General features: G+C 33.0%; 2 protein-coding genes across 2 annotated transcripts in view; one reads left to right on the top strand and one right to left on the bottom strand.

The window, feature by feature from the left end:
* Nucleotides 1-13,685, bottom strand: part of LOC118200432 (uncharacterized) — a 124,435-nt gene extending 110,750 nt beyond the window's left edge. The window contains exon 1 of the mRNA XM_085825576.1: nucleotides 13,576-13,685. The gene's annotated coding sequence lies outside the window, so the exon portion shown is untranslated. The remainder of the gene's footprint in view (nucleotides 1-13,575) is intronic.
* Nucleotides 1-24,748, top strand: part of LOC118181320 (alpha-1-macroglobulin-like) — a 78,892-nt gene that overhangs the window by 2,128 nt on the left and 52,016 nt on the right. The window contains exons 2-9 of the mRNA XM_085825575.1: nucleotides 4,636-4,732; nucleotides 9,724-9,848; nucleotides 14,115-14,273; nucleotides 17,605-17,808; nucleotides 19,248-19,490; nucleotides 19,648-19,806; nucleotides 19,917-20,004; nucleotides 22,917-23,023. Coding sequence (XP_085681701.1) covers nucleotides 9,726-9,848; nucleotides 14,115-14,273; nucleotides 17,605-17,808; nucleotides 19,248-19,490; nucleotides 19,648-19,806; nucleotides 19,917-20,004; nucleotides 22,917-23,023 — 1,083 coding nt within the window. The 5' untranslated portion in view covers nucleotides 4,636-4,732; nucleotides 9,724-9,725. The remainder of the gene's footprint in view (nucleotides 1-4,635; nucleotides 4,733-9,723; nucleotides 9,849-14,114; nucleotides 14,274-17,604; nucleotides 17,809-19,247; nucleotides 19,491-19,647; nucleotides 19,807-19,916; nucleotides 20,005-22,916; nucleotides 23,024-24,748) is intronic.

Below are 24,748 nucleotides of genomic sequence, written 5' to 3'. Positions count from 1 at the left end.
CAACTCTTTACACAATAAAAAACGCCTGGAGGATCTAATTCAAAAATTGCAAAATCACTTTATCATCACAAAGATTGACAAAGCAAGCAACAATTTTAGTATTATTTGACAACAATTCTACTACAACCTTCTGCATAAAGAGTTAAATAACACCTGCACTTACCAAAAAATCACTACCAGTGCTAAGATTCTTCTCAATAAATTTAAAGCACTTCATAAAAGACTAAAAATACAACCCCAGAAATATAACAACAGGTTTGACAATCTCTATGCCTTACCTAAATTTCATAAGTCTCCAATAAAATTCAGGTTCACAGCGAATAGTACCAAAAGTTATCTCAAAGAAATATATTATCTCTTTGCACAAAAACTTCGTATGATACGTGACCTAAACAATAACTATGATTTTGAGGGTTTGCATTGCAACTGGATGATTTCTAGTAACGAACTAGTTCTTAAAACTATGAATTCACTTAAAATAGACCATATCCAATGCTACGAATTTGAAAACCTCTATACATCTCTACCGCTCGAAGGAATTTTTACAAGTTTACTAGCTCTTCCAGATTTATTTCCGCAAATTTCTACCATTCTCAGCAACGAAAAATGGCAACTATTCCTTACCTGCGTGCTCTTCAATAATTTTATTCAATTTGACAATAACATCTATAAACAAGTACAGGGTATCCCTATGGGCGGTAATTTTTCAAGCTCTGTCTGTGAATTATTCCTGTTTACTAAAGAATTGACCTATGTCCGTTCACTCAGTACAGAAGAACGTATCTTTTACCAACACATCTATAGATATATTGATAATGTCATTGCATTTAATAACTACAACAAAATAGAAATAGCTAATATCTACCCTGCATGCTTAAAACTAAATAAAACAAATACAGAACAGCATAATGTAGTCTACCTTGATTTACATATTATAGATTACAATTTTATTAAAGTTTACGACAAAAGAAGAGAATTTAATTGTTCCACACTTAAGTTAACTAACTGGAATTCAAATATTTCCAAAAGTTTGTTATCATCTTAATTTTCTTTTATTTTAATTACAGTTTTTCATTACAGATTTCTAAAATATATAAAAAATTAAATTGTTAATCTTTAAGCTTGCAGGCCCAGCCCGTATGTTTTTTTGTATATTTAGGACTAATAGCTGACCGCTATTTATTTTTGTTTTTATTTTGATTTTAGTCTAGATTTAAGATGTTTCGGTATAGTTTAACATATTTTAACACCTTAATGTGTCATTTTGTGCGGACGCGTCAGGAAATTGGAACAGAGAATTGAGACTATTAAAATTTCCAAGACACTTTATCTAAATTTAAAAAAATTTTTGTAGCGAAAAAGTTTCAATTGTCTGTTTCGGCGAAACGCGTAATGGGGTTAGCTTGATTCGACGTTCAAATAAATTAAATTTCCCTTGAAAAGCCAGTTTGGAAGTCGAGTTGGGCTAATTTACCATTTTCCGCTTACTTTTTTTATCTGTTTCTGTTTTTTAATGTTTTACATGTTTAATGGTTTGATTTTCATATGTATTAATTTTTTTAAAACGTGTTGAACTTTTTGGAGCAGCAGCTCTTGGTAACTTTTAGGCGAGCTTACTACAATTTATATATATATATATATATATATATATATATATATAAGATAAAAATATGAAAGCAAACTTCTAAATTTAATTCACTATTACCTCTTATTTTTTATTTCCTTTGGGAGCTTTATCTATCTGTCCTAAAAATAGCGCTGTAATTCTAAACTGCGTCATCTTCAAATTAATCCTGCGATATTACGTAACCCTTAATGCAGATGCCTCTTGACCTATCACCAAACTGGAAAACAAAACTAAAAACTGAAACTTTTGACTCCCTCCGTTTTTTGCAGTGAACTGATGAGTCACTTGTGCTTTGCTCTTGGCTAGACGTCTTTCTGCAATCATGTGTGTGCTACTATATTCGCTTCTATGGCAATAATATCAAAATTGTAAATGTTCTTTAATAGGCATGAGTAGAGTGCCAAGTGAATTGTGGCCACAAAATGGGATTTTAAATAAATAAAAGTAATTTAATCTGGCTCGACTGCTTCTTCTTCAAAATGGATAGACGCTCTAAGCGTCAAGTATCTACGCAATTGGTATTTCTACGCATCTATATCTCAGCGTTCGTATTTCAGTGCCTCCAAACTTGTTCTGTCATTACATTCTCCGGTCAGTTCTAATTAAGAAGAAATCTATATGGGTTTCTTATTCTGTGTTCACAATGAATCATGGGAAAAGTCCTGTTTCACCGAAAATTTTAATGCAAGTTTATGCCGCATTCATAATCAAATCTTTCATCTCATGTCATCGAACCACAGTTTCATTACATATATATACTCACTCTGTTGCTCGCCTCAATGAGTTCAGTTCATTAATGTTGAAAAATTGTGCATTTTTTGCTTAATATGAATGCTATAGAAGGTCTTCCGCTGACGTCAAAAGTTGAATGATAATAGATGTCGAAAACAAGTAATTTTGTAGCGTGCTTTTGCTCTCAATCAAATGCACGCTTACACTTCGCATTTATCAATCTCTTCGGTATCGAATCGTCAGAAAGTTAACTATCATTCTGCTATTTAATGCAAAGAAAGTGCTACTTATATCCCATTTATACAATCTATATGAGAATCTTAACTAGAATTTCTCTGTTGTCAGAACAATACTGGAAGCTTTTACGAATTTAAAAGAAAATATTTACTGCATCTGAAGCTTCATATCAGTGCGAATGGCAAGCCCCGTAACGTAATCGAAGTTGAAATAATCCCTATTTTATTGCCATTAGAATGCATTATGAAAGATATTTCATACTTTGGAGGATTTTTGTAATATTGAATGCAAATGCAAATTAAGATGTAATATAGAATGCAAATGCAAATTAAGATGTAATATAGAATGCAATTTAGATTCATTTTGTAATATAGAATGCAATTTGTGATATAGAATGCAATTTGTGATATAGAATGCAATTTAGATTAAATTTGTTATATGGAATGCAATTTGTAATATAGAATGCAAATTAAGATACAATATAGAATGATATTTAGATTAATTTTGTAATATAGAATGCAATTTGTAATGTAGAATGCGATTTGTAATATAGAATGGAAGAAGCATCAGTGCTATTTTACAGAGATTTCATCAATTTATGAATCCGAATATCAGGTTTTACTACACGTCAGGGCAGGTGTAGAAAGAGTAAAAAGAAAAACTTCTACTCGATTACCAAGGTTTTCGGTAACTTCTAAGCTTAACTAAGATGTAATAGTTGTGAGATGAAGAAATATGGTGAAATCATTATATCCTTCTTCTCTGTAAAAGGAAAGTACATACATCCTGTGATATTACTATATTTTTTAGAACATGTTAAATGTTGTCAGTAAGTGAAGTCTTAATACTGATGATATCAAGTGTAGTTCAGTGATTAAATTTTAGACACGATCATCAGTGACCGAATGGATATGATAGCTGAATAACTGGAAGTTTATACCACGTAATAAAATAAAACGTTGATTGTCATGGATTTCATTTTAGCAGAAAGGCGATACAAAAAATTGCCTTCTTAAGCTGAAATTCGACTGGATTCCCCATTTCTTTTAACTTCATTTTTCCTTTTTTTCCTTTTTCTGCTCAGTAGCAACTCAGTTAAGGTTCAAGCTCGACTGTTCAAGCTTCTTGTTATGACTGTTCAAGCTCCTTGGCATTATTTATCATGATCAATTTTCATTTAGTGCCACTAAAATAGAACATGAGCAGAACGATTTTTTGAGAAAAAAATTGATCCGATATTTCCTCACTGAAACGACTGCAAATATTTAGTGAAAATGTACTCTAACCTTGAACCGGTAAGCATAGAAACTCTGCTTAACAGTAACAGCTTCAATTTTCCATTTCTATATTTCTTCTAAAATGTTATGGAGTTATAATTAACCATGAAATGTAATTGCAAATTATTATAAAACATAGCAGTGTTGGCATTCGAGGTAATCTCCTTCTTTTGCATAGAATTAAACACAAACGGGATGAAATAGTGGAGATATTTGATAGTATATATTGTTCATCTAGAAAAGGCGCCTGCGTGATATCTCTCCAAAACTGCAGTTATGTGCATAGAATTTCAAATAGTGGTTATCATAGCTTTCGAAATTCACTTAGAGAGATTCCGAATAAAAGAAATCCGCACTGCACAACGGAGGAAAGCAATTTTCCGGCGTAAACTCGGACCCTGAATGCTATATTACGCCACATGACTAAGAAAATTCTTCACAATAAACTGCGAAGGCATATGTATAATGGAAAGAGTATAAAAGTAACGAAGAGCAAATATAAAATTCTGCATTCCAAAATTTTTGCAGACCCTTTCGCAACAAAAATCATTCTAGGACACTGCTGATGTTGTTTATTTGCAGCAGTTCGATGCTTAAAAAATTACATTCGTGTTATAAAGTAACAAAAACAAACACAAAATGAGTTTGGCGCCATTTTTGAATTATATTTTGTTTGGATATGTAGGGATTAAGAGGAATTCGCGAAGGATTTATGCATTTTACATCACCAATGAATTGGTGAATGACAGAAAACTTTTTCAGGTATACTTACGGCAAAAAGGTTAAAGGATTACTGAGAGCTAATGTTACAGTTAAAACGCCATGGACAACACTTAAGCCAACAGAATTTTCAAAGAAGGTAAGAAATTTTAATTTTTTCACTTTGGCATTTATTTTAACAGTATAACTTTGACATTTATTTAAGAGTATAATTTTTTTTGAGTTATTTCGAGATAAGAATTTACTCTGTGCTCATACATAATTACGTTATTAAAGGTAAGAACATGCTTCTGTTGCATATGAGGAAAATTCCATTCTGTTGCATGAGGCTATTAATTCCGGAAAATGCTCTCCAGCTTTGGAAATTTCAGATGCGTCAATCATTTGCGGATAATTTCTCTTTAATTATGAAAATATAGTAATCTGGCATTAACGCATTTAATCATGATGTCATCGGATGCGTTCACTTTCGTAATACGAACATGCAGGACAGGGCTTAATTTCTAAAAGTAGAAGTGTCGGAGCCTTTGGAAGTCCTTCAGGAAAGAGGAGCAGGAGTAAATAATTAAATAAAAGGACTATTAAAATCATTAATAATTTAAATATTAAATAGTTAAATGATTATCAAATTAATTAGTAATTATTTAATTCATATCAATAATTAATAGCAATTAATTATTATTTATTTAATTAATCAATATTTTATTGCTTATTAAAATAATTAAATAATTACAGATTAAAATGATTAAATAATTAAAATTAAATAAAATGTAAAGAGATAAATTAAAATTTAATAAGCGATTTTTAATATAATTTTATGGCTAAAAATAAAATTTTCGTAATCAAATTTCTACTGAAATTGTCTTTCAGTTACAGTAAAAGAAGTGCCGGAGTCTTCTATTTAGGGCTGCGGTGCGCTCCGACTAGAATTAGAATTTATTTCCAAAACTAAGAAGTACCGGAACCGGGCTCCGGTGGGCTCGGGGACAATTTAAGCTCTGATGTAGATAAAGATAAATACAACAGTGCACCTAAATGTTTCCCATGTTAATTAGCATTTAAAATTTTCTTTGCTATCATTTTAAGTTTTCTTTTATTATGGAAAAGCACCCGAGGGCTATCTGCCTAGAGATAGGAATCCCTTCAGGGAAACTGGCTCCTATACACGTTACATATGGGGAAAACCACAAAAACTCCGATGCAGCCAGCCTGTTCGCCGAGTTTCGAATTCCGAACCGAGCCACTCAGTGTTCAGATACTTTTACCACTCGGCCTTTGGTGGGCGCAAACATACTATCAGCCAATTCAGGTTTACATTATTAATGTAGATTTTTCAAATATTTCGCAATTCATATTCGTACATCTTTCGGTACTTTAAAAGCTTAAATATTCCCAAGATCCACATCTCAAGTAGTGCTTAAGAGTTCTTTTCCGCATTAATGACCACGCATTAAGACCGCTGAGTAGTATTAGGTCGATTAGGATTTGAATTCAAATGAAAAAACTAGTTACATGACATTTTCTATGGTTTTACTCATCTTTGATATGAATACGAGAGAAATCGTTTTAGAAAGTTCTTTATAAAGGCAAACTTCATCTTAAATAGTTTCCCATGTTTTTTTTTTTTTTTTTTTTAATGAACACATATTATTCTTTTCTTAGTTGTTCACAACAATAGAATATCTATCTGTTTATGAATTCACTTCCATAATACACGGACGGAGCCTTTTAACGAATATAAGTATTTAAAAGTGTTATTAAAAATTAATCAGTTATGCAGAATGAAAGAAATTGGACGTCAAAAAACTTAATTTATTTTCACACACGCACACACACACACACACATATATATATATATATATATATGTCTTTCAATATTTTATAAATGTTAAAATTCAGTTTATTCCTGAATCAAATTTTATACAGATTCTTTTTATTTTCAGCCCAGACGGATTACTGGACTCGAAAAAGCATTTTACTTTGAATCTCTTTTCTAATTGTTGCCACGAAATATTATCGCTCTGAATTATATTTAAAGAAACAAATTAATGAAGAATTTACATGAATGTATGTATGTTTCGCGCTGTGGAAAATCAACGGTATCTAGAGTCATCAAATTTTGAATAATATAGTCCTCCATGCGAACATGGGCTTCTGGAAGCCCGAATTTGGAATTTGTTTTATTGTCTGTTCCATATTCTGTAAAACTATCACGAATTTTCGATTAAAAAATTTAACAATTTAAAAGCGATCAGTGCCAACGCCGTAGGAAATAAAACATTTTTATCTCCAGAGCACGAAACTCTGTAGAAGAAATTCCAAAGATATGCCCAATGTAGCGTTAGCTCAAATGCTCTTGAAACGTGTATATGTCTGTAAATGAAAAAAAAAAGTTTGGGAACTTCTGAAAGCTATAATCTATAACATTATAAAATCTATATAACATTATAAAATCTATATAACATTATAAAATCTACATAAGATTATAAAATCTACATAACATTATGAAATCTGAAAGCTTTTATACTTTCTTTTTCTTTTGCTAAGTACTTCACCAGCCGTGATGGGCTTCAGAAAACTGTAGTTAGATTCATGAAGTGACATATGTATACAATTGCACAAACGTATTCGAATGTGTACTGATACGTTTACAGAAATTTTGTTTTCTTCTCCTTTGTACAATATCGACACAATAATATGTAAACTTCAAGACTTGGAATATATCTGACCAGTCGCAGTAGCGAATAAGTAAAACAAATTTCCGGAAATATCCAATATAAATTTTCGTTTGTCCGTAAATTTCCCTTGCGTTCTTCCAGTAATCATACTTCCTACAATTAGAATTAATACTCCTTTTGAAATGTATTACTTGTAATCGTAAAAGACAAAGAACTAGCCTTTCCATACATAAATCACTTATAATTATTCCTCACTTAAAATTCAGTGGGCCAGCTGTTCCGTTGATGGCGAAAAGAAAGAAAGCCTTCCCATACATTAATCATATTTTATGACTTAGCAAATGAAATTGGTAAAGCCTATGCATGTTTTGAGATTGAGTATGGACGATTTTTCTTCCTAATCTCAGCAAAAAATTAAACTTTTCTTTTCATTCGATTTAAATATAAATCACATACTTTAGCCAACACTTTGCTAACGTTATTTTGAAAAATATTTTATCTAATTTAATTTTTAAACCCTTGACAGATTTCAGGCTGTATTCCAGTTGTAGTCAAACGGAAGGATTTATCTTCGGGTCCCTTTATATTTCCTTCTCGATTCAGTACTCTTGAGGTAAACGCAGAAGTTGTAGAAAAAGGAACAGGTATAATTATTCTTTTGAAATAATTTCTTACATCAATTATTATTTCCAAAATTCTAAAGATTGAATCGAAGTTTAGCAGCAGAGGTACACTGCGGAAAAAAAAATGGCACATTTCTATATCTCCCGTTATACTGGGCCGATTGACGAAATTCAGATTGCGTTTTTCATAACTCGAAAGCGCGACTTAGGATATATAATAGATTTATATATAGCTTTGTTCCAATATAGGTATTTTGACATAAAATCGTACTTTTTCGGAAATAACATGCCATTTTTTTCCATATTTCGATTCTACGACTCAAATTATGCCTAAATATTAAATATTGTAAAATTTGGTACGAAATTTACAGAGAAATTCAAAACTTTCTCTTGGCGAATTTCTTTTTCAGTTTGCGTCAAGAATAGTTCACTTGGCGAGCTTCTTAATTTATAGCAACATAGTTTCCTTTCCTTTTTTTCATTATAAATGAACGGGAAAAATCATCGTTCATTATTTCAAATAATTTTAAGAAAGTGAGTAAACCACATTAGATGTTATTATCGCTTTCAACAAATATGATAAATTACAAAACGCGCCAATGTATAAATAATAATAAAAAATAATGAAACGGACGGAGGACTATGGAGTAAATAATAAACTACGGAGGACGGAGACGCCTGGTGTCTAACGTAGATAAACAGGCGTATGTTTTAGGCCCTTCCCTATCTAGCGGCGACAACTCCCTGGAGCCTCAAGAGGCTGCGTCGGAAGTTTATTGAGACATCAAAAAGGTTGTACATGCCCAAACAAGGGCGCTCTTGTTTTGTTTTACAGATTTGGAGAGATTTTGACTGAACAGAATTGGCAAGGAAACAAAAATGTTGCAGAATTAATAAAAGAAAAGGGGGGAACAAGAGCAAGAATTAAAACATGCAAAGAAATATAATTAAGGCATGTGCTGAGCTAAGCTACTAGGATAATGACCTCAACTGGCAACTCACTGGAAACAAAAGAAATATCCGATTTAGCATTTTGGCGATGCCGCTGCATTTTTTTCCTTTCAGTAGATTTTGCTTTACCTTACGGCCGAATGGCATCATTTTATCTAGCTTTCGTGCCTGGAGTACTACGTTTTAAAGAAAGAGGTTCTAATATTTCTGAGATAATTGGTTAGCTTTTGGCAATGCTAAAGTAACAAGAATCAGGGTAATATTCGCAGATTTGCAGAAGTAGATTCGAAGATTTAAATATACAGCTTCTTTCACAGCTGCGGGAGAGCTAATGACAAAACAGAAGCCTGTGATCAGGCGATAACATTGAGAGGAAAGAAGTCAAGCTACTAGAGCCACCTATTAATAAAAATGGAAACAACAATAAAATAAATTTCTCAAAAGCTGAGTATAAAGTCAGATTGAAACTGAGATCGTTAACTAAAATTGAAAAATTTTTATAAATGTGAAGCGTGCCTAGAAAATCTACTTCACTAACGGGAGATTTTTTTTAACGATTTTGGCTGCAGAAAATCGAAAACGCGATTTTCTGAATATATGTAAGAGTATTTATAGGATAATTTGAATAAATAATAAAGGTTGTAACTTCATGTTATTATGCTCTCTCAAGCCTTTGAAATGTTGAACTTGACTCTAAAGCTTTTATTTCAAATGCTACATTTAAGAGTACTGTTAATAATGAGAGTAAAGAAATAAAGCATAAATTTTTCCTCTAATAATTATTTTTATTGTTTTCATTTTCTTCTCATTAATTATTATGTTTTCTAAGAATTGTATTGAAAACATTATACTGATTTGCACATTTGTGGTTTTCCTAGGAATGATAGTCAACAAAACAATCGAAATTGAATCTGAAGTCCTGCTTGAACCATTTAAACTCAAATTTTTGAACGCTGTAGAAGACAAGGATTACTTCAAACCTGGAATACCTTATTCCGGTGCAGTAAGTTGATATTTAATTTTATTTCCTGGGCTACCAAGCGCGCAACGAACAAAAATCATTCCCCGAAATAACGTCAACGAAATGGCAGAAGTGTGGAAGATATAGCTAAATTTTAAAAATTACAGTTAGACTATGTATTTGTATAATCTTATGCTACAAAGCCATAAAAAGAGGAAATTCCCAGATTAAACTTTAAAAGAAAGTTGCATTATTCACAGTAAATCTTGCACCATGTTGCAACCTAATCCTAGAAACTAACACATTGAGAGAGGAGAAATTACTTTAACACTTTTAATTAATGTGGCCAGCAACAACGGTTGTTAGCTATTTTTTATGCCATTTATGTGACTCTGCAATATTTACTTAACAACAAACGTTGGTTTAAGCTTAGGTTAAATTTAAAACAGAGGTTTGTTGTTATAGAAGAACGATATCTTTCTTCTGTTTCATAATCGGTTATAATGAATGGTTTTTCAGCTCTCTGACTTATTTAATTAACTAATAAATGTATTTAATAGTTATATTGCTACACCTTTTTTCATCTTCGCATTTGTTACTTCTAATTATAAAACTGTTTTAAACGGCATAAATATTCATATTATGGTTGAAATCAATTCTGTAAAACTGCAAAATTTAACTTTCTTTTCCGGTACTCCGTTTTGTATAGTAAAATTGGTTATAAGCCCCTTATCATTAAAAAAAAAAAAAAAAAGAGAAACACGCCAAAGTGAAAATAAAATTACCAAAGCAATAACCTTGGGTTTGGCATAGATTTAGTTATGAACTCAATCGAATTCGAGAGCAAACATCCCTCTTCATCTTAACATAATTTTCTATTTCTTTACTCTTTTTGGAAGCAGATGTCGCTGCTTTCTTGATCATACGACCGTTGCTTTCCTGTATCGCAGTCCTGATGCAGCAGGACCTGAAATCGAAATCGATCGATTTCTTGAATAAATCTACGCCAAACACTAAGTTGTTATTTTGCTAATTTTACTCTTATCATTAATTATAATATTATGATAATTAATCAAATATTATCATAATCAAAAGAAGCGGTATTATGCTTAAATGCATATAATACATAAATTTAACTTTCCTTTAGGTAGTGGTCAAGTGTCTCACACAGCTGAACACTGGTTTATATGTGTTGAATACTCAAAAGTAACTCTACATCTACACCGATCTATCTATGTTATTAATCTGCCTGTCTATCTTACATGCCTATTAGTGATTCTAAATTATCTCGCTAAAATATAAATGAAGGTAGAGAGATGTTGTAAGGTATATTTGAATTTTATAACGGTTATTTTACCACAGTTAACTTTTCCTAACTTGCTTTGTTTCAGCTTACAAATCCCTACCAGAATGAAGTTTTAGAATCGCTTTGAATGAAAATGAGAAAGAAATAGTTTTAAAGGAAAGTTCAATTTACTTCGTGAGAGAGAGCTTGGAATCCTGATCAGCGGGCGTTTGGCTTTGAGCTAAGTCTCTCTAACTTCTGTTACAACCGGCCGTATATTACGTGCCTTTTGATAGTTCTCTGGCTAGCTTAGATTACGGGCCAACTACGCTAGATTTGTGTTAGCTTCGGCTAAACCTCTTAGTTAGTTACACACAGTTCTTATTTCTTAATTTTGAGTTCAAGCCCGAGTGGAGGCTTTATTGTAAGCCCGAAGAAAGTAGCCGACTGTTATCTTATTTTGAGTGAATAAAGGATAATTAAACCTTCTTGAGTTTACACTTTCTATTCTTTGAACTAAGTGATAATTCGCTTAACAGTTCACTAGATTAGATTTAATTTAGAAGAATAAAACTGAGGAACTCTACAGTGTAATGTTAAAGCAGCTATATATACTTAGGATTTCCGTGAGAAGGAACCTTCATCTTGACAGTAAATGCCAGAGGGATTCTTCATAATATTCAAATCCAATGATCGAGAAAGGAAATTCAAGTGCGGGAAACTTCGAATGCACACATTTTTGTTTTCTGCATGAGAAATGTGAAGTGAAAGAGAGTGGAGAAAATAGCAAAAACTGCTCTTGATGTATCTATTCTATGTGTCCGTTGAGGCCTTTCGTTTTGTATAAAGTTCCAAACGCAATATTTATCTCGAGATATTTAACCTGCCAATTAAGTTACTGAAGTTTGATAAAAACAATTCTGAACAGGAAACGATATCAGGATATTCCTTCCAGACTTATCTGACGTCTGTTTGGGAAGAGCTCAAGACACATCCGTACCGCGCTTGTCCATTTCCATCCGCGGCACCATACACATAATGCATATCGGACAATTTCCAGTTAGTAAATCGATTCAACCATCTACAGCAACGTCCTCTCCTGAAATGCTTCCCACTCTCCCATAAGCCTGCGAACATTGCCCTCTAGCGGTCGCCGTTCGTATTTTCAGACACAAGTTCCTACGTAAATGCTGCTTGTCATGCTACTACAGACCACTATGTTAAGTTTATTAACGACCTTTTGAGACACCCTGTATACAGAGTGATTCTAAATTACTTTTATAAATTAAGAGGGGTGATAGTATTCATCCGGAGGAGTCATAATTACCATAGAACATAGGGTCGCATTCCAATCTGAGAGACAGAAAAGAAGAATATTAGAATTCTAATCTGAAATTACAGCAGCGTTGGGACAACTAATGAACGAGACCAAATGTTGCACAATCAGTTTAGTGACAAACTCACAGAGAGTGAACAAAACGGATAAAACCGAAAACTTGGCGTTCGAGTGTTAATTTGAGATCAGACTTTGATGGCAAACACTCAAATGAACATCTTCTGTTTTAAGTCTTAACTTCGCAAACGGTTGCAACAAGTTAATTATGTAACCAAGGGCTGAATATTATAAACTAACTCCAACGTCCACTGCATGCCGAGTGTCATGTATCTGGCCGCGGTAAGCCAATCAGCTGCCTGCCAGTGTCCAGCAAGTGAGAGAGACGGCAGTTGCATGCTAGCCTCAGAGGAGGAAGATGGTAGATTTCGCTATGTTATACGAGCGAGGTACTGCTCCGAGTTTACTATTATTCTTTTAACGTTAATTTTAATAAATGTTTGCTTCGTTTTTTTAATGGTGCCTTATTGAACCGTGAAGCCATTACAGCAACTCTGGTTCTCGAAAGAGAGCGTGCTGTAAGGGTTTATATATATCAATATATACATTGATTTTAAGCTATTCCGATTTTTGAAACGAAGCCTACTCTAAAGCGAAACTTATATTGCAACTTGAAAGTTAATTTAACCAAATTTAAGAAATTTGTCAACATACAAAAATCTGTTTACAATTAACAACGTCTAGAATAATGGTGCTTTCTTGCTTTTGCAGTTATTCGAGGTATCCGGATTAATATATTCTAAACATGTGATTTTAAATATCACCTTATGAATGCTTATAAAAATCTTTAATAATCATAATACCTTTTGTAATACATATAATTTAAGCATATTTAGGTTTTCTCCCATATACATCTTATACTGTCATCAAAGAAATCTTAACTGCATTAAAATGTTCTATAAGAATATGTCTTTCGAGTTGCTCTACCAGAAGAAACTTTCATTGACGGGTATATAAAATTGTGGTAAAACCATAATTCTGCTCATTAAGTTCTGGAAAAGTAAAAAAGAAATTGCTGCTTTTTCAAAATTCCGTTCCCCATTGTTTCGATTACAGCGACGTAACGTAAGAGCTATCGAATCATACTTTACCATTTGTGGGAACCCCAGCATACCAACACTGCAAAAAGACACTGTACGCCTCGCCATAATTGCCGATATTACTCATCAATCCTGCCGACAGTCTTGTATTTGCTGGATAGAATTTGAAAATATCCATTTACGATGCCGAAAAGAGTCAGTTCCCGATTACCGAATTCTTAAAAAGGCCTCGATTTCTGAAATATCGGAAATCATTTTCCAGAAATAGTGATAATGCCTTTATCAAATCTGACAAAATCCTCCCACTGTCGATAAGAATTGCTGTTTTTGATTTGTACTTTCATAGATGAAGATCACTATTCTACGGGGTATTCAACATTTATTTAAGGATTACTAGTATTTTTTCATATGGAAATATTAAAGATTTAATGTATATATTTATAATTCAAATTTTCATACATATATTTTTATGGTTTCCCTTCATCATATTTTATATATTCTTAAGAGTGTTTATTAAGAGCATGTTTGTGGTTTGAATAAGCACAGAAAATTCTTCAAGAATATATATATATATATATCTTTTATCCTAGATGCTAGTGCAAACTAACAACGGCACACCTGCCGCATCAGTAAAAGTTACGATATGTGGAGCAGAAAGGCAATGTCCTACGTTCATTTCGGATAAGAATGGCATAATTCGTTTCACTTTCAATCCCATTAATGAGACTATATATTCAGTAGATATTACGGTGAGTTTCTTAATTTCTTTGTTTTCGTTTCATTAAATAAAAATTTAAATGTATATAAGTGGATGGCTTAGTCAGAAGCAGCATAAGTTTCTAAAAACTGATTTTTAAGAAATATGAAATTTCTCTCAGCCCCTTCTAGTGTTTCTAAAAGAGTGCTAGTATCAAAAATAATATTTCACTGATATTTGTCACGTAGAGTGTTTACATTTTCATAATTATAAGCGTAGCTATTAAGTAAAAATCACCGAAATTTTCACTTGCCCTGCTTCAAAAGCAAGCTATTTAGTTATAAGTATCTATACTATTAAAATCGGTGAGTGTCTGTTTGTTTGTGGTATTATCTTCTCCAGAACGGCAGGGAGTCGAATTTCGAGAGAGGTACTCCAGGATTCCGAAAAATATTTCGGCTGTTCCCATTTTCATTCGACTTTAATCAGCCGAGATATTAATTAAAAACTCTGAAAACACTAATTTTCGCACTCATTTTTACGAGAGGCAACAGTCTCGCGCATTGGAGATAAAAATGTTTTATTTCGAAACTGCTGCTACTGTTCGCTTTCAAATCGTAGAGTTTGTTAATCAAAAATTTGTAAGTTTTACAAAAATTGAAATAAAAACAACAATGCCAAACATTAAGCATATTATTTTCATATAAGGCCGTCTTCTGACGTTGAGGAAAGCAAGCGACTGCATATGACGTCCCTGTCGAAAATTTTTCGTTAATGTCAGCATTTTAAACAAATAGCTGCTGTTGACAAAGTTTTTGTTTCAGGTTAGTATAATTGATATATTATTTGCACGTTAATTCTTTTATTAATACTGAGAAAATATTGCTATATAACATTAAATTTAAATCATGACGTCATAGGTATTAACCTGAAATGTCAAAAGTTTTTTTTTTCCTGGTTCGGGAACATAAAATTATTTACGAATTGGTTGTTGCTTGGAAATAATGAACTAATTTCTGTCATATTGTAATGCTTTCACATATTTGCTTCTCAGGGGTACATAGAACTTAGAAATTTTGCTTTGGCTGCAGCCCACTAGTCTAGAATAAAACTTGGAACATTATAATTGCTCACATTTTTCTTTAAAATCTTTCTTAGACACTAAATAAGCATTAATTCATTCTCATAAAAAAATTGAAATTTTCAATCTCCTTGATACCTTGTGGGGATTTATTTAACGGTTAATTTTATTTTGAAGCAACCTTTCCTACTGCTCTTGGTTTCAATTCACGCTTTCTTGCCAGAATAAGATTTCAGTTTCCCGTTGTTATGCAAAGTAGAGTAGAAAGATACTATTTACTATACTGGTCTCTGAGCTGCTTCAGGCACAGCGTGTTCTGCCTTTCGGCTACGATGTTTCTCTGTTATTTAAGCTTGCTATTTTACGGGCGTGCATATTAATTGACGGTTAGTTCACATCGGTGGTAGGGCCAAGTGCCGAATACGCGTTAAAATCTCTATATGTAACTTCGGCTGATTATTTGACTCCCCCCGGGGGTTGACTCAGGAGAATTCCTGAGAAGTACTGGCTAGGATCTGTACCTCGGCAGTCTCAACCATATAAGTTTGCTCCACAGGACTAGAGTCCTAGTTTATTGTATGGGGTAGGTTCAGGCTTGGCAGAGACCGTACTGGTACTATGGTGTCCGTTCCTTCGGCTGTTGCGGAGCTACATGCAGTTTTTCTCAGGCTATGTCCTTGGGGGTTTGGCCTTTATAGTCCCAGTGACGGGGACTGACACAGCAGTTACAGAACATAACTGAAGCTGAGAAAGTGGTGCCAGGAGGCGAAGGTGTTCTAGCATTCAATTATAATCTATTTTATCTGTTAAAGAATTTTACTCTGTCTCATGCTTTGTATAAAACCTGGCAGGGACTGCTGGGTCTGCTCCGCTTTGGACGAAGTCTCTGAACCTTGAATATATCAAACACCGTATGGCAGTGCCCTTGCGGACCCCAGAATGGGGTTCCAAGATCTAGTGCTGTGATTATTTGACTTGCAATTTAATTTTACATTTCTGTTTTGATTTCCCGACGAAAGTGGCGGCGTAGAACTGTAAGCAAAAGGAGTACTAGGTGTAAATTCTTGAGTTGAATAAAAGGATCTTTTAACCCTTTTCACGTATTGTTACTGATGCAGTTGAACTTAACGAATAGTCGCTTCACAGTTCATGTGAAGATCTAGCCAATAAAAGTCACTTTAATTTAGCTGCAACCTTACAACCTTTCTTAAATTATTAGCTTGTAGACAAAAAATGTATAAATGAATCAATCTGTATTAGCATTGTTAATTTATAAAAATGAAATAATTTTGAAGTTGAAATAGGTTTAATATAACTAAACGCCTTTAATTGCGAAATAAATTGACCCAAACCAATTGGTATACATCAATAAAAACAGGCGAAACATCTTAAAATTCAGGCGATTTTTTTCGTAAACCTTTTGCTTTCTTTTAGGTCTGTCTTGTAGGTGGACGGTCACTCTGTCCACCTCTACAAAACCCTGTGACCTTGTACACCGTTGTTCATAGTGATCTTTATTTGAGTTCTACTCTATGTACTATCTATTAGTACTGCTCCTACTACTATGCCGAAAGAACTCAAGATTCTGAAAAGATTGCTGCTGTATGTGGTTATTCTTCTACTCTCATCAGTAGCTACCTAGTCGGTACAGTGGTTGGTGGAGCTGACTCTGTACCGATGGCGCGAGTTCGAATCACGGAGAATTCATTTTGTAGTGCACGAATGTAAACGAATGCAGGGATATTCACTGTCTGTGAGCAAAGGTGACACTCAAAATACATGGGGAGTCAAAGGTTTGGAGTTAGAATTTCAATTAAGGTTTGGAACGTTTCAAATATATTTTATTCGTACAGACATGTATTTGGAGTACCTTATATATTAAAATATACATTAATATTAAAACTGACATGAGCGATGTTCTCCGTATTTCATTATTATTTTAAAACTTTGTATATGTATGCAAACCATAAGGAACAGATTTAATGAAAATATGTTTTGTGTTTAAGATAAATATGTTTATACAGTTAAATTATTTGAGCGACAAATGTATGGAATTTCATCATCAAGGAATTCTGAAACATTTTCGAGTATGAACCTTTTAAATAACTTAATATTTTCAAGCATTTTGATTAATTGTTTATGCTTTAAGTACAATCCAACATAATTTGTCGTTAGTATAAATACTTCAGAATAGCAAATAATAATTTTTATAAATTTAGATAATTTTCTTACAACTTCTTTACAAATATTTTTAAACTTATAGGACTAATTATTTACGATTCTTTCTGTTTCGATTTGCCAGGCGAAAGTTGTGGATCCATTGCATAAATTCCATTGGCTTTACAGAAGTGTACAGACAAGACTTTCTCTTATTACATGGTATTCTCCTTCTAAAAGCTATATCCAAATAGAGCCTATCACCGAGGAACTCGAGTGCGGGAAAGTTCAAAGTGTCACAATACGCTATACCGCAAAGGAAGGAGATTCATTTCAGTTCCACCATCAGGTAAACTTTTACATATATTTAAATTTTTATCTCGACTTAGATTGCTCGTAATCTTATTCTCTTTGAGACATTATGACATTTTTGCTTAAAATTTTCATAGGGGACGTCATTAGAGAGCAGCTAGCATAGGCAATAAGACTATCGATTACACGAATGCAGAATTAGCCAGTATAGTGCAATTCTCATACAAGGTGCGCGCTCTAGGCGAGCAGCTGCACTCTTGTACCAGAAACGGTACCCGATAAAACGTGCTTCCAACCATGAGTTATTTGCAGAACGTTATCAGGTGTTATGCGAGAATAATTCTTCCCAGAGACCTGTCTTGAATCAAGAAGGATGAGCAAGAACACTTGGCATTTAGGAAATGTGCTCCATTATGCAGACCACACTCCAAATGCAAGTACTCGAAAACCTCCTATAGGTTAGTCATATGGCAGATCCTGAATGAGAACCAGTTACATGCATGCAACGTTCAACGTATGCAGTATTGCAGCCTGGCCGTGTTTGAGGTTTTGATACAAAACAAGAAAGATATGTTATTTTAATCCAAAAAGAGATAATTATGAGGCAATGACAACATTAATAGCGTAGTAAAAAATAGAACTATATAGCTGCCTGAAACATGATTTTATCTGATGGGTAAAGCATGATAAAATGCTTAAATTGGTTAAAAATTAAGAATAACAAAACACATTTCACGTAGAAACCGCAAAACACTAGATAGTATAAAATCCATAATATTAAATGAATTAATTAAATTTTAAATATGAAATGAAAAAATAACATGAAAAACATTAGCACGGGGATCTTTTCAAATTAGTTTACTTAATGTTAAATTAAACAAGCTAAAGTATTTCAGCCTGAGATATCTAAAAGATAAGCAGTTAATTAAAATGTGTTATACAAGCAGTAGTACATTATCTGGTACATTATCAAAACTGCTTATCTAAAAGATAGGTAGTTAATTGAAATGTGTTATATATTTACTGTTCGCATACATTACACTGTTCGCATGCTGATACACTCTGTAAGCAAATGCTTGTGTGTGACACCGGAATGACCTATTCTTAAGCGAATTAAAAGAGCCTCTTTCTTCCTAATTCTGCTCGATCCCGAGCTCTGTGTTCTGGTGTTTAGCTTCCGTAACTTTTTACTTGCTTGAAAATACCAGAGTACCTGTCTTTTACTTATGCTTCGCTTAATGTAAGTCCGTAATTAGTAGATTTGTGCTAGAGAGCGGGTATCGCATAAATGTGATGGGCATTGTAAGTGTGTATCGATTTACTGCGATTTTACTGAATAGCCAACTCCCACGAAACTCACGAAAGAACGCCTATTGCAGGCATATACAGCCGCAAGCGATGTATAAGAGTAAAGATTAATGCGAAAAGCAGATATACAGCTAGCTTATGAAATGATGCCCAAACATTTTATTTCAGATCCTTTCAAGAGGTCGAATTGTGCAACAGGATTCTCATCCTCGAAGATTTTACTCTAAAGATGACGCGCTCTTAAATCACAGCTCGATTTTATTGCCAAATGTTAGAGAATTTGCGCTCACTTTCAATCTAATAGCCAGTATGTCACCTATAGCTCGACTGCTTGTCTTCTACGTACGGGAAGATGGAGAAATAGTTGCTGACTCAAAGATGTTTCGCACCCAGAAATGTTGGGAAAATAAAGTAAGAAACTTATACACATTTGTCTCCTCAAGAAATTTTTTAAATTTTATTTTTTGTAACAAAATTTAGACTAGGTCAACAACTCTGATATCTGTTTGTATCAAAGTGTATTACGTTATTATTATGGATTTGTAACTTTAGCTTCTTCATGTTTTAGGTGAAACTCGGCCTGTATCACCCACAGCAGTCTCAGAGAAATGAAGATGCTAAAGCTACGGTGATGCTATCTGCCAGTCCTTCTTCCATCTGCAGTGTTGGCTTGGTGGACAAAAGACTTCAGTTGTTTGGCGAAGAAGAGCGATTCAGTAAAGATAAGGTTAGAAATTGAAGTTTATTTCTACTTAAAAGAATAATATATGAAACAAAATTTTTTTTACGCCTTAGAAAGAGTCAACATGGAAATTTTTTTTGTTTTGTTTTACGTAGTTATTCAAATGGTTGGAAAAGCACGATGTCAGCTCGTCTACGGAACCTCGAAGACTCAGGGAAAACATATGTGAGCTACACTATCCAGGTACATTTATATTTCCTGTCTTACGTTTTAAAATCATAACAGTTTCTTTCAAATAAGGAGTTACAGAGTTTGACTTTATATAGTTTGAGTTACAGAGTTTGACTTTATATAGTTTGAGTTACAGAGTTTGACTTTATATAGTTTGAGTTACAAAGTTTGACCTTATATAGTATGTGCTTATAATGTTTGGAGTGTAAACTAGCTTCAAACTCCTAACAGACATAAAGCGAATTATAGTTGCGTCTGAAATCAACTACAGAGAATTTAAAAGGTTTAAACAAACCTTTTAATTTAACAAAACATAGAACATTAGCGCTTCTCGTACTAACAAAATCAACCCCCACATGTGGCGATGTAAATAAAAGTAACAGTCAAATTCAAATTTAAAACGCAGATTACCAATCAAAGACTATACAATTAAATTAAAATCTAAGCTGGCTCAAGAACTACAAGCGGTATATCAATTTAAATATCAGCAGCAAATAGCAAAGCTGAATGACTACAATTTTATCAGAGCTGTCAGAACTAGAGTAACGGGGCCTCGAGAGGCAGAAACACGCTCTGTTTTACAGTCGCTTAAATACTTTCTAATTCATTTGCATTTCAGGAAATGGAAAGGAAAAGTTGCAAAGTTGAAAGAACATACATACATAGTATATAAAAGAAATGAAGGATATAATTTTGAATCAAATTTCTTAGAATCTAAGAAATTCTATTTAAAACTGTGTTTCGCGAAATACTGATGATGTGTATTAGTCAGTTAGGATTCTGCAAAAAATTACAAAACTGAGAGAACAGCTAAACATTGTGTGCTTTTATGAACTTGATACAATTTAAAACAACTTTGAAAAGATTGAAAAGAAATTTAAAGATAAAACATAAAGCGATTTAAATCATGTAGTAAATAAATTTAATAATGCAGAGCGACGCCAAGTGGCTTAACTTGCCAATGAAGTGCACGCAAAATGCAGTGCTGATAGTATTTGTATTCTGTGCTCAGATGTAGAGGAGCGTTTCTTGCAGCTTTCGTGCTTTGATTTCATCTTCTGAAATTATTTTACGTAAATATCAAAATGTTACTAATACTCACTAATGTAGAGTAGTACTTTTTATCGTGAAATTCCACCATACGATTTTATTCCGATTTCGAAGAAGCGCTTGCATTATCCTGATGATTCGAATATGAAGAACGTAACGTCATTGGTGGTTTCTAAACAAATTTTCTTGTGCGTGGTTCTAACAAATTTGACGACTATATTATCTTTTTCAATTTGTTTGAAAGACATCAACACGTTACATCACGCGTACTAAAACAACAACAGCACTACAACTATTATAATGCAAACATATAGACCACTCTATCGGTGAAGCAGCCTTTTCTTCCCATGAAAAGTTGCAACACTTGAGAATGAAATACACGTAAAATGCAGTTCTGTTAGTCTCCGCATCATGTGCTTAGAAGTAAATGAGTATTTCACTGTGGCTTTCGTATTTTAAAAAATTTGATGTGGGCGCCACATGATTTCTTGGTACAGCCTACGAAATTATTCACATTTTTGGTGCATTTCATTTAAAATTATTTCCTCATATTTTATTAGAGATATATTTCTCATTCAATTAATTCATGCTCACTTCGCGGCAAATCAAAAATACACAAAAACTCAAAATATCTTCATGAAAAATTTTAAAATACAGAAAAAGCATAAAATACAAATTACATTTAAAACAGAAAATTTTTACTATTCAAAATAAGAGTTTCTAAGCGGCAAATTTTTACTATCAAAATTAATTCTAAGGAGTTTGGCCAGCGTGCAGGAAGACAGATATTTCGGAGCACAACACTGAAAGTTTACTTTTGGTTGCCCTCGGCAAAAAGGCACTGAGATTGGTGCTTAAACTGACTTAATTGAATATTCTGCAAAGAGTTTCAAATATAAACAAATGGCGGCTTCGTTAGGCTTAGTACCAATTAAACAATTTTAAATTGTCAATAATTCTACAAGTATTGCATGCAGATTAACTAACATAAAAACCACATGAAAACATGACATAAAAACTGCTTAACCGGAACATAAAATCTACATAATTCAATCACATTTAAAGCAAACAAATGCACAATTTACCAACATATAAGGCTAAAAAAACTGCACTCACCGAGCGGGTAACATAGTGGTTATGTATATATATGTACACTGCTGGCCATTAAAATTGCAACACCATGAAGGAAAGTAAATACAAAAAAGATATTTATTGTACATAAACAGTAAGCATTAAGACAAAATGATTAAATTTGTAAGCAGTTTGGGGGTTTACAGGGGGACGGAATTAGTAGAAACAGCTGCTACCCCTGGCAGCTTAAACGGCCTTACCCGTTAAAACAGAAATTCGAAACGGCCCTTACCCGTTAAAACAGAAAATGGAGTGGAACTGGGCTTGGATGACAGAAAAGTATAAATTGTTCAGTGATAAAAAAATTTGGGAAACATGATCTTAGACTACAAATTGTCGGGAAAGTTAAATGAATATATTTAATGGAAAATACTGATACTAAAGAAGCGAAAATTTTCTTTGTAGAAATTAATCCTTTTTCTTTTCAGTGTAATGCTCAAAGTATAGTGAAAAGATGATAAATATTTTATAAGAAAGTAAGAAGTAAATGTAGTTTTGTAATATTGATAATATTAATAAAAAGTATAAATATATAACTAATTTCTAAACTTGTTAAAAATATAAAAAATAATTCTTATTAAATTCTAAATGAATAGTGTGCATGCATTTATTTACTTAGGGCAAATGGTAGTTCTGATTTCATTTAAAATTTAAGAATTAATTTAGTTATTTAGCTATTTTCTATAACTCTGCAATTTAAGACATATCAGTATAAGAGAAATTTAATAAGAAACTATTTTTAGTATCAGGCATTAGACCTCACATTAGTCTTACTCTGAGAAACTTTGAAGAATTCTATAACACCTTTGGATTCGAAGATGAGCGTGCCGATTCAGTCGATGCTTTCGAGGTAAATGAAATCTTTTCCCTCTTTATACACATATTTCAATTAGTATTTTGACAAAACCTTTATTAGTTGAATAAACTGCTATATGTTACTTATACAGGGTGATTCTAAATTACTTTTACAAATTAAGAGTGGTGATAGTACTCATCCAGATGAGCAATAATTACTATTGAACATAGGGTAGCATTCCACTCTGAGGAATGCTACCCTATGTCCACAAGAGACATAAAAAAGGAATATTAGAATTCCAATCTGAACTTACAACAGTGTTGGGGGAGCGAATGAACGAGACCAAATGTTGCACAATCATTTTAGTGACAAACTCACAGAGAGTGAACAAAACAGATAAAACCGATCATTTGGCATTCGAGTGTTAATTCGAGATCAGATGCCGATGGTAAACACTCAAATGAACACCTTCTGTTGGAAAAGTCTTAACCTCGAAAACGGTTGCAACAAATTAATTATGTAACCAAGGGCTGAATATTATAAACTAACTCTAACGTCCGTTGCATGCCGAGATTAGCATGAAAAGCTCATGCTTGCGAACTTCGTATCCCATAGAAGGGCGCTTCAAGTAGAATGAGCGCAGCAGAGTAAGTCTAAGAAGACAGGATAGAAGATGGCTAAGAGAAAAACAACTGCTTTTTTGATACTTGATATCAAGGTAGATTTTCCCCTTAATAGATAATTTCTCCCTAATAAGTTAGATAATTAACTTGTTGCAATCATTTGTGAGGTTGAGACCCTGCCAACCAGAGATGTGCATTTGAGTGTTAGCCATCAAAGTCTGAGCTCTAGTTAAGACTAGAACGCCAAGTTTTCGGTTTTAACCGTTTCGTGCACTCTCTGTGAGTTTGTCACTAAACTGATTGTGCAACATTTGGTCTCGTTCATTCGTTCTCCCAACTCTGTTGTAAATTCAGATTGGAATTCTAATATTCTTCTTTTCTGCCTCTCAGAGTTGTTTGCGATACTATGGTCTGTGGTAATTATTGCTTATCTATATGAGTACTATCACATTTCTTAATTTGTAAAAGTAACTTAGAATCACCCTGTAGAAAAGGTCCCAGCTTCTTTTATAGACTAAATATGGGAATCATTTTCTTACATTAATGAATAATATTTCTAACCCATGTTATTATCTCATGTGTTAGGTTGAAAATGAATGAAAGTGGGCTTTATTAGACAAATACTGTAAAATAGTTACACTATTCCAAGTTTTTTAAAAAAATAATCATTAATATACTGAAGCTAAAATTTTCTATTGATTTGAGCCTTAAAAAGGAAAATGCAGTACTGTTATTCATTTCAACTTAAATGAAACATGATTTTATTAACCCAATAACCTTGCACATAAAAATTCGGTGACACAACATCATTTTCAATATATATATATATATATGTACGATAAGAAATATGAAAGCAAGCTTCTAAATTTAATTCAAAATAACCTATTTTATTTTCTATTTCATTTGGGAACTTCATCTATCTGTCCTAAAAATAGCGCTGTATGTCTAAACTGCGTTATTCAAATTAATCATGCGGTCTTACGTAACTCTTAATGCAGATGAATCTTGACCAATAACCAAATTATAAACGAAAACTAAAAACTGAAACTTTTTATTCCCTCTCTTCTTTCTGTGAACTGATGCGTCACTTTTGCTTGTACTTTCCTTTTCGCCAAATCCTATACTGCAATCATGTATGAGCTGCTACATTCGCTTC

Source organism: Stegodyphus dumicola, chromosome 10 (genome assembly GCF_044657685.1).
Source record: "Stegodyphus dumicola isolate Sdum_Otavi_A_Nest chromosome 10, ASM4465768v1".
NCBI classification, from domain to species: domain Eukaryota; kingdom Metazoa; phylum Arthropoda; class Arachnida; order Araneae; family Eresidae; genus Stegodyphus; species Stegodyphus dumicola.
Note: the sequence above shows the minus strand (reverse complement) of the source record. Positions and strands in the feature narration are given on the sequence as shown.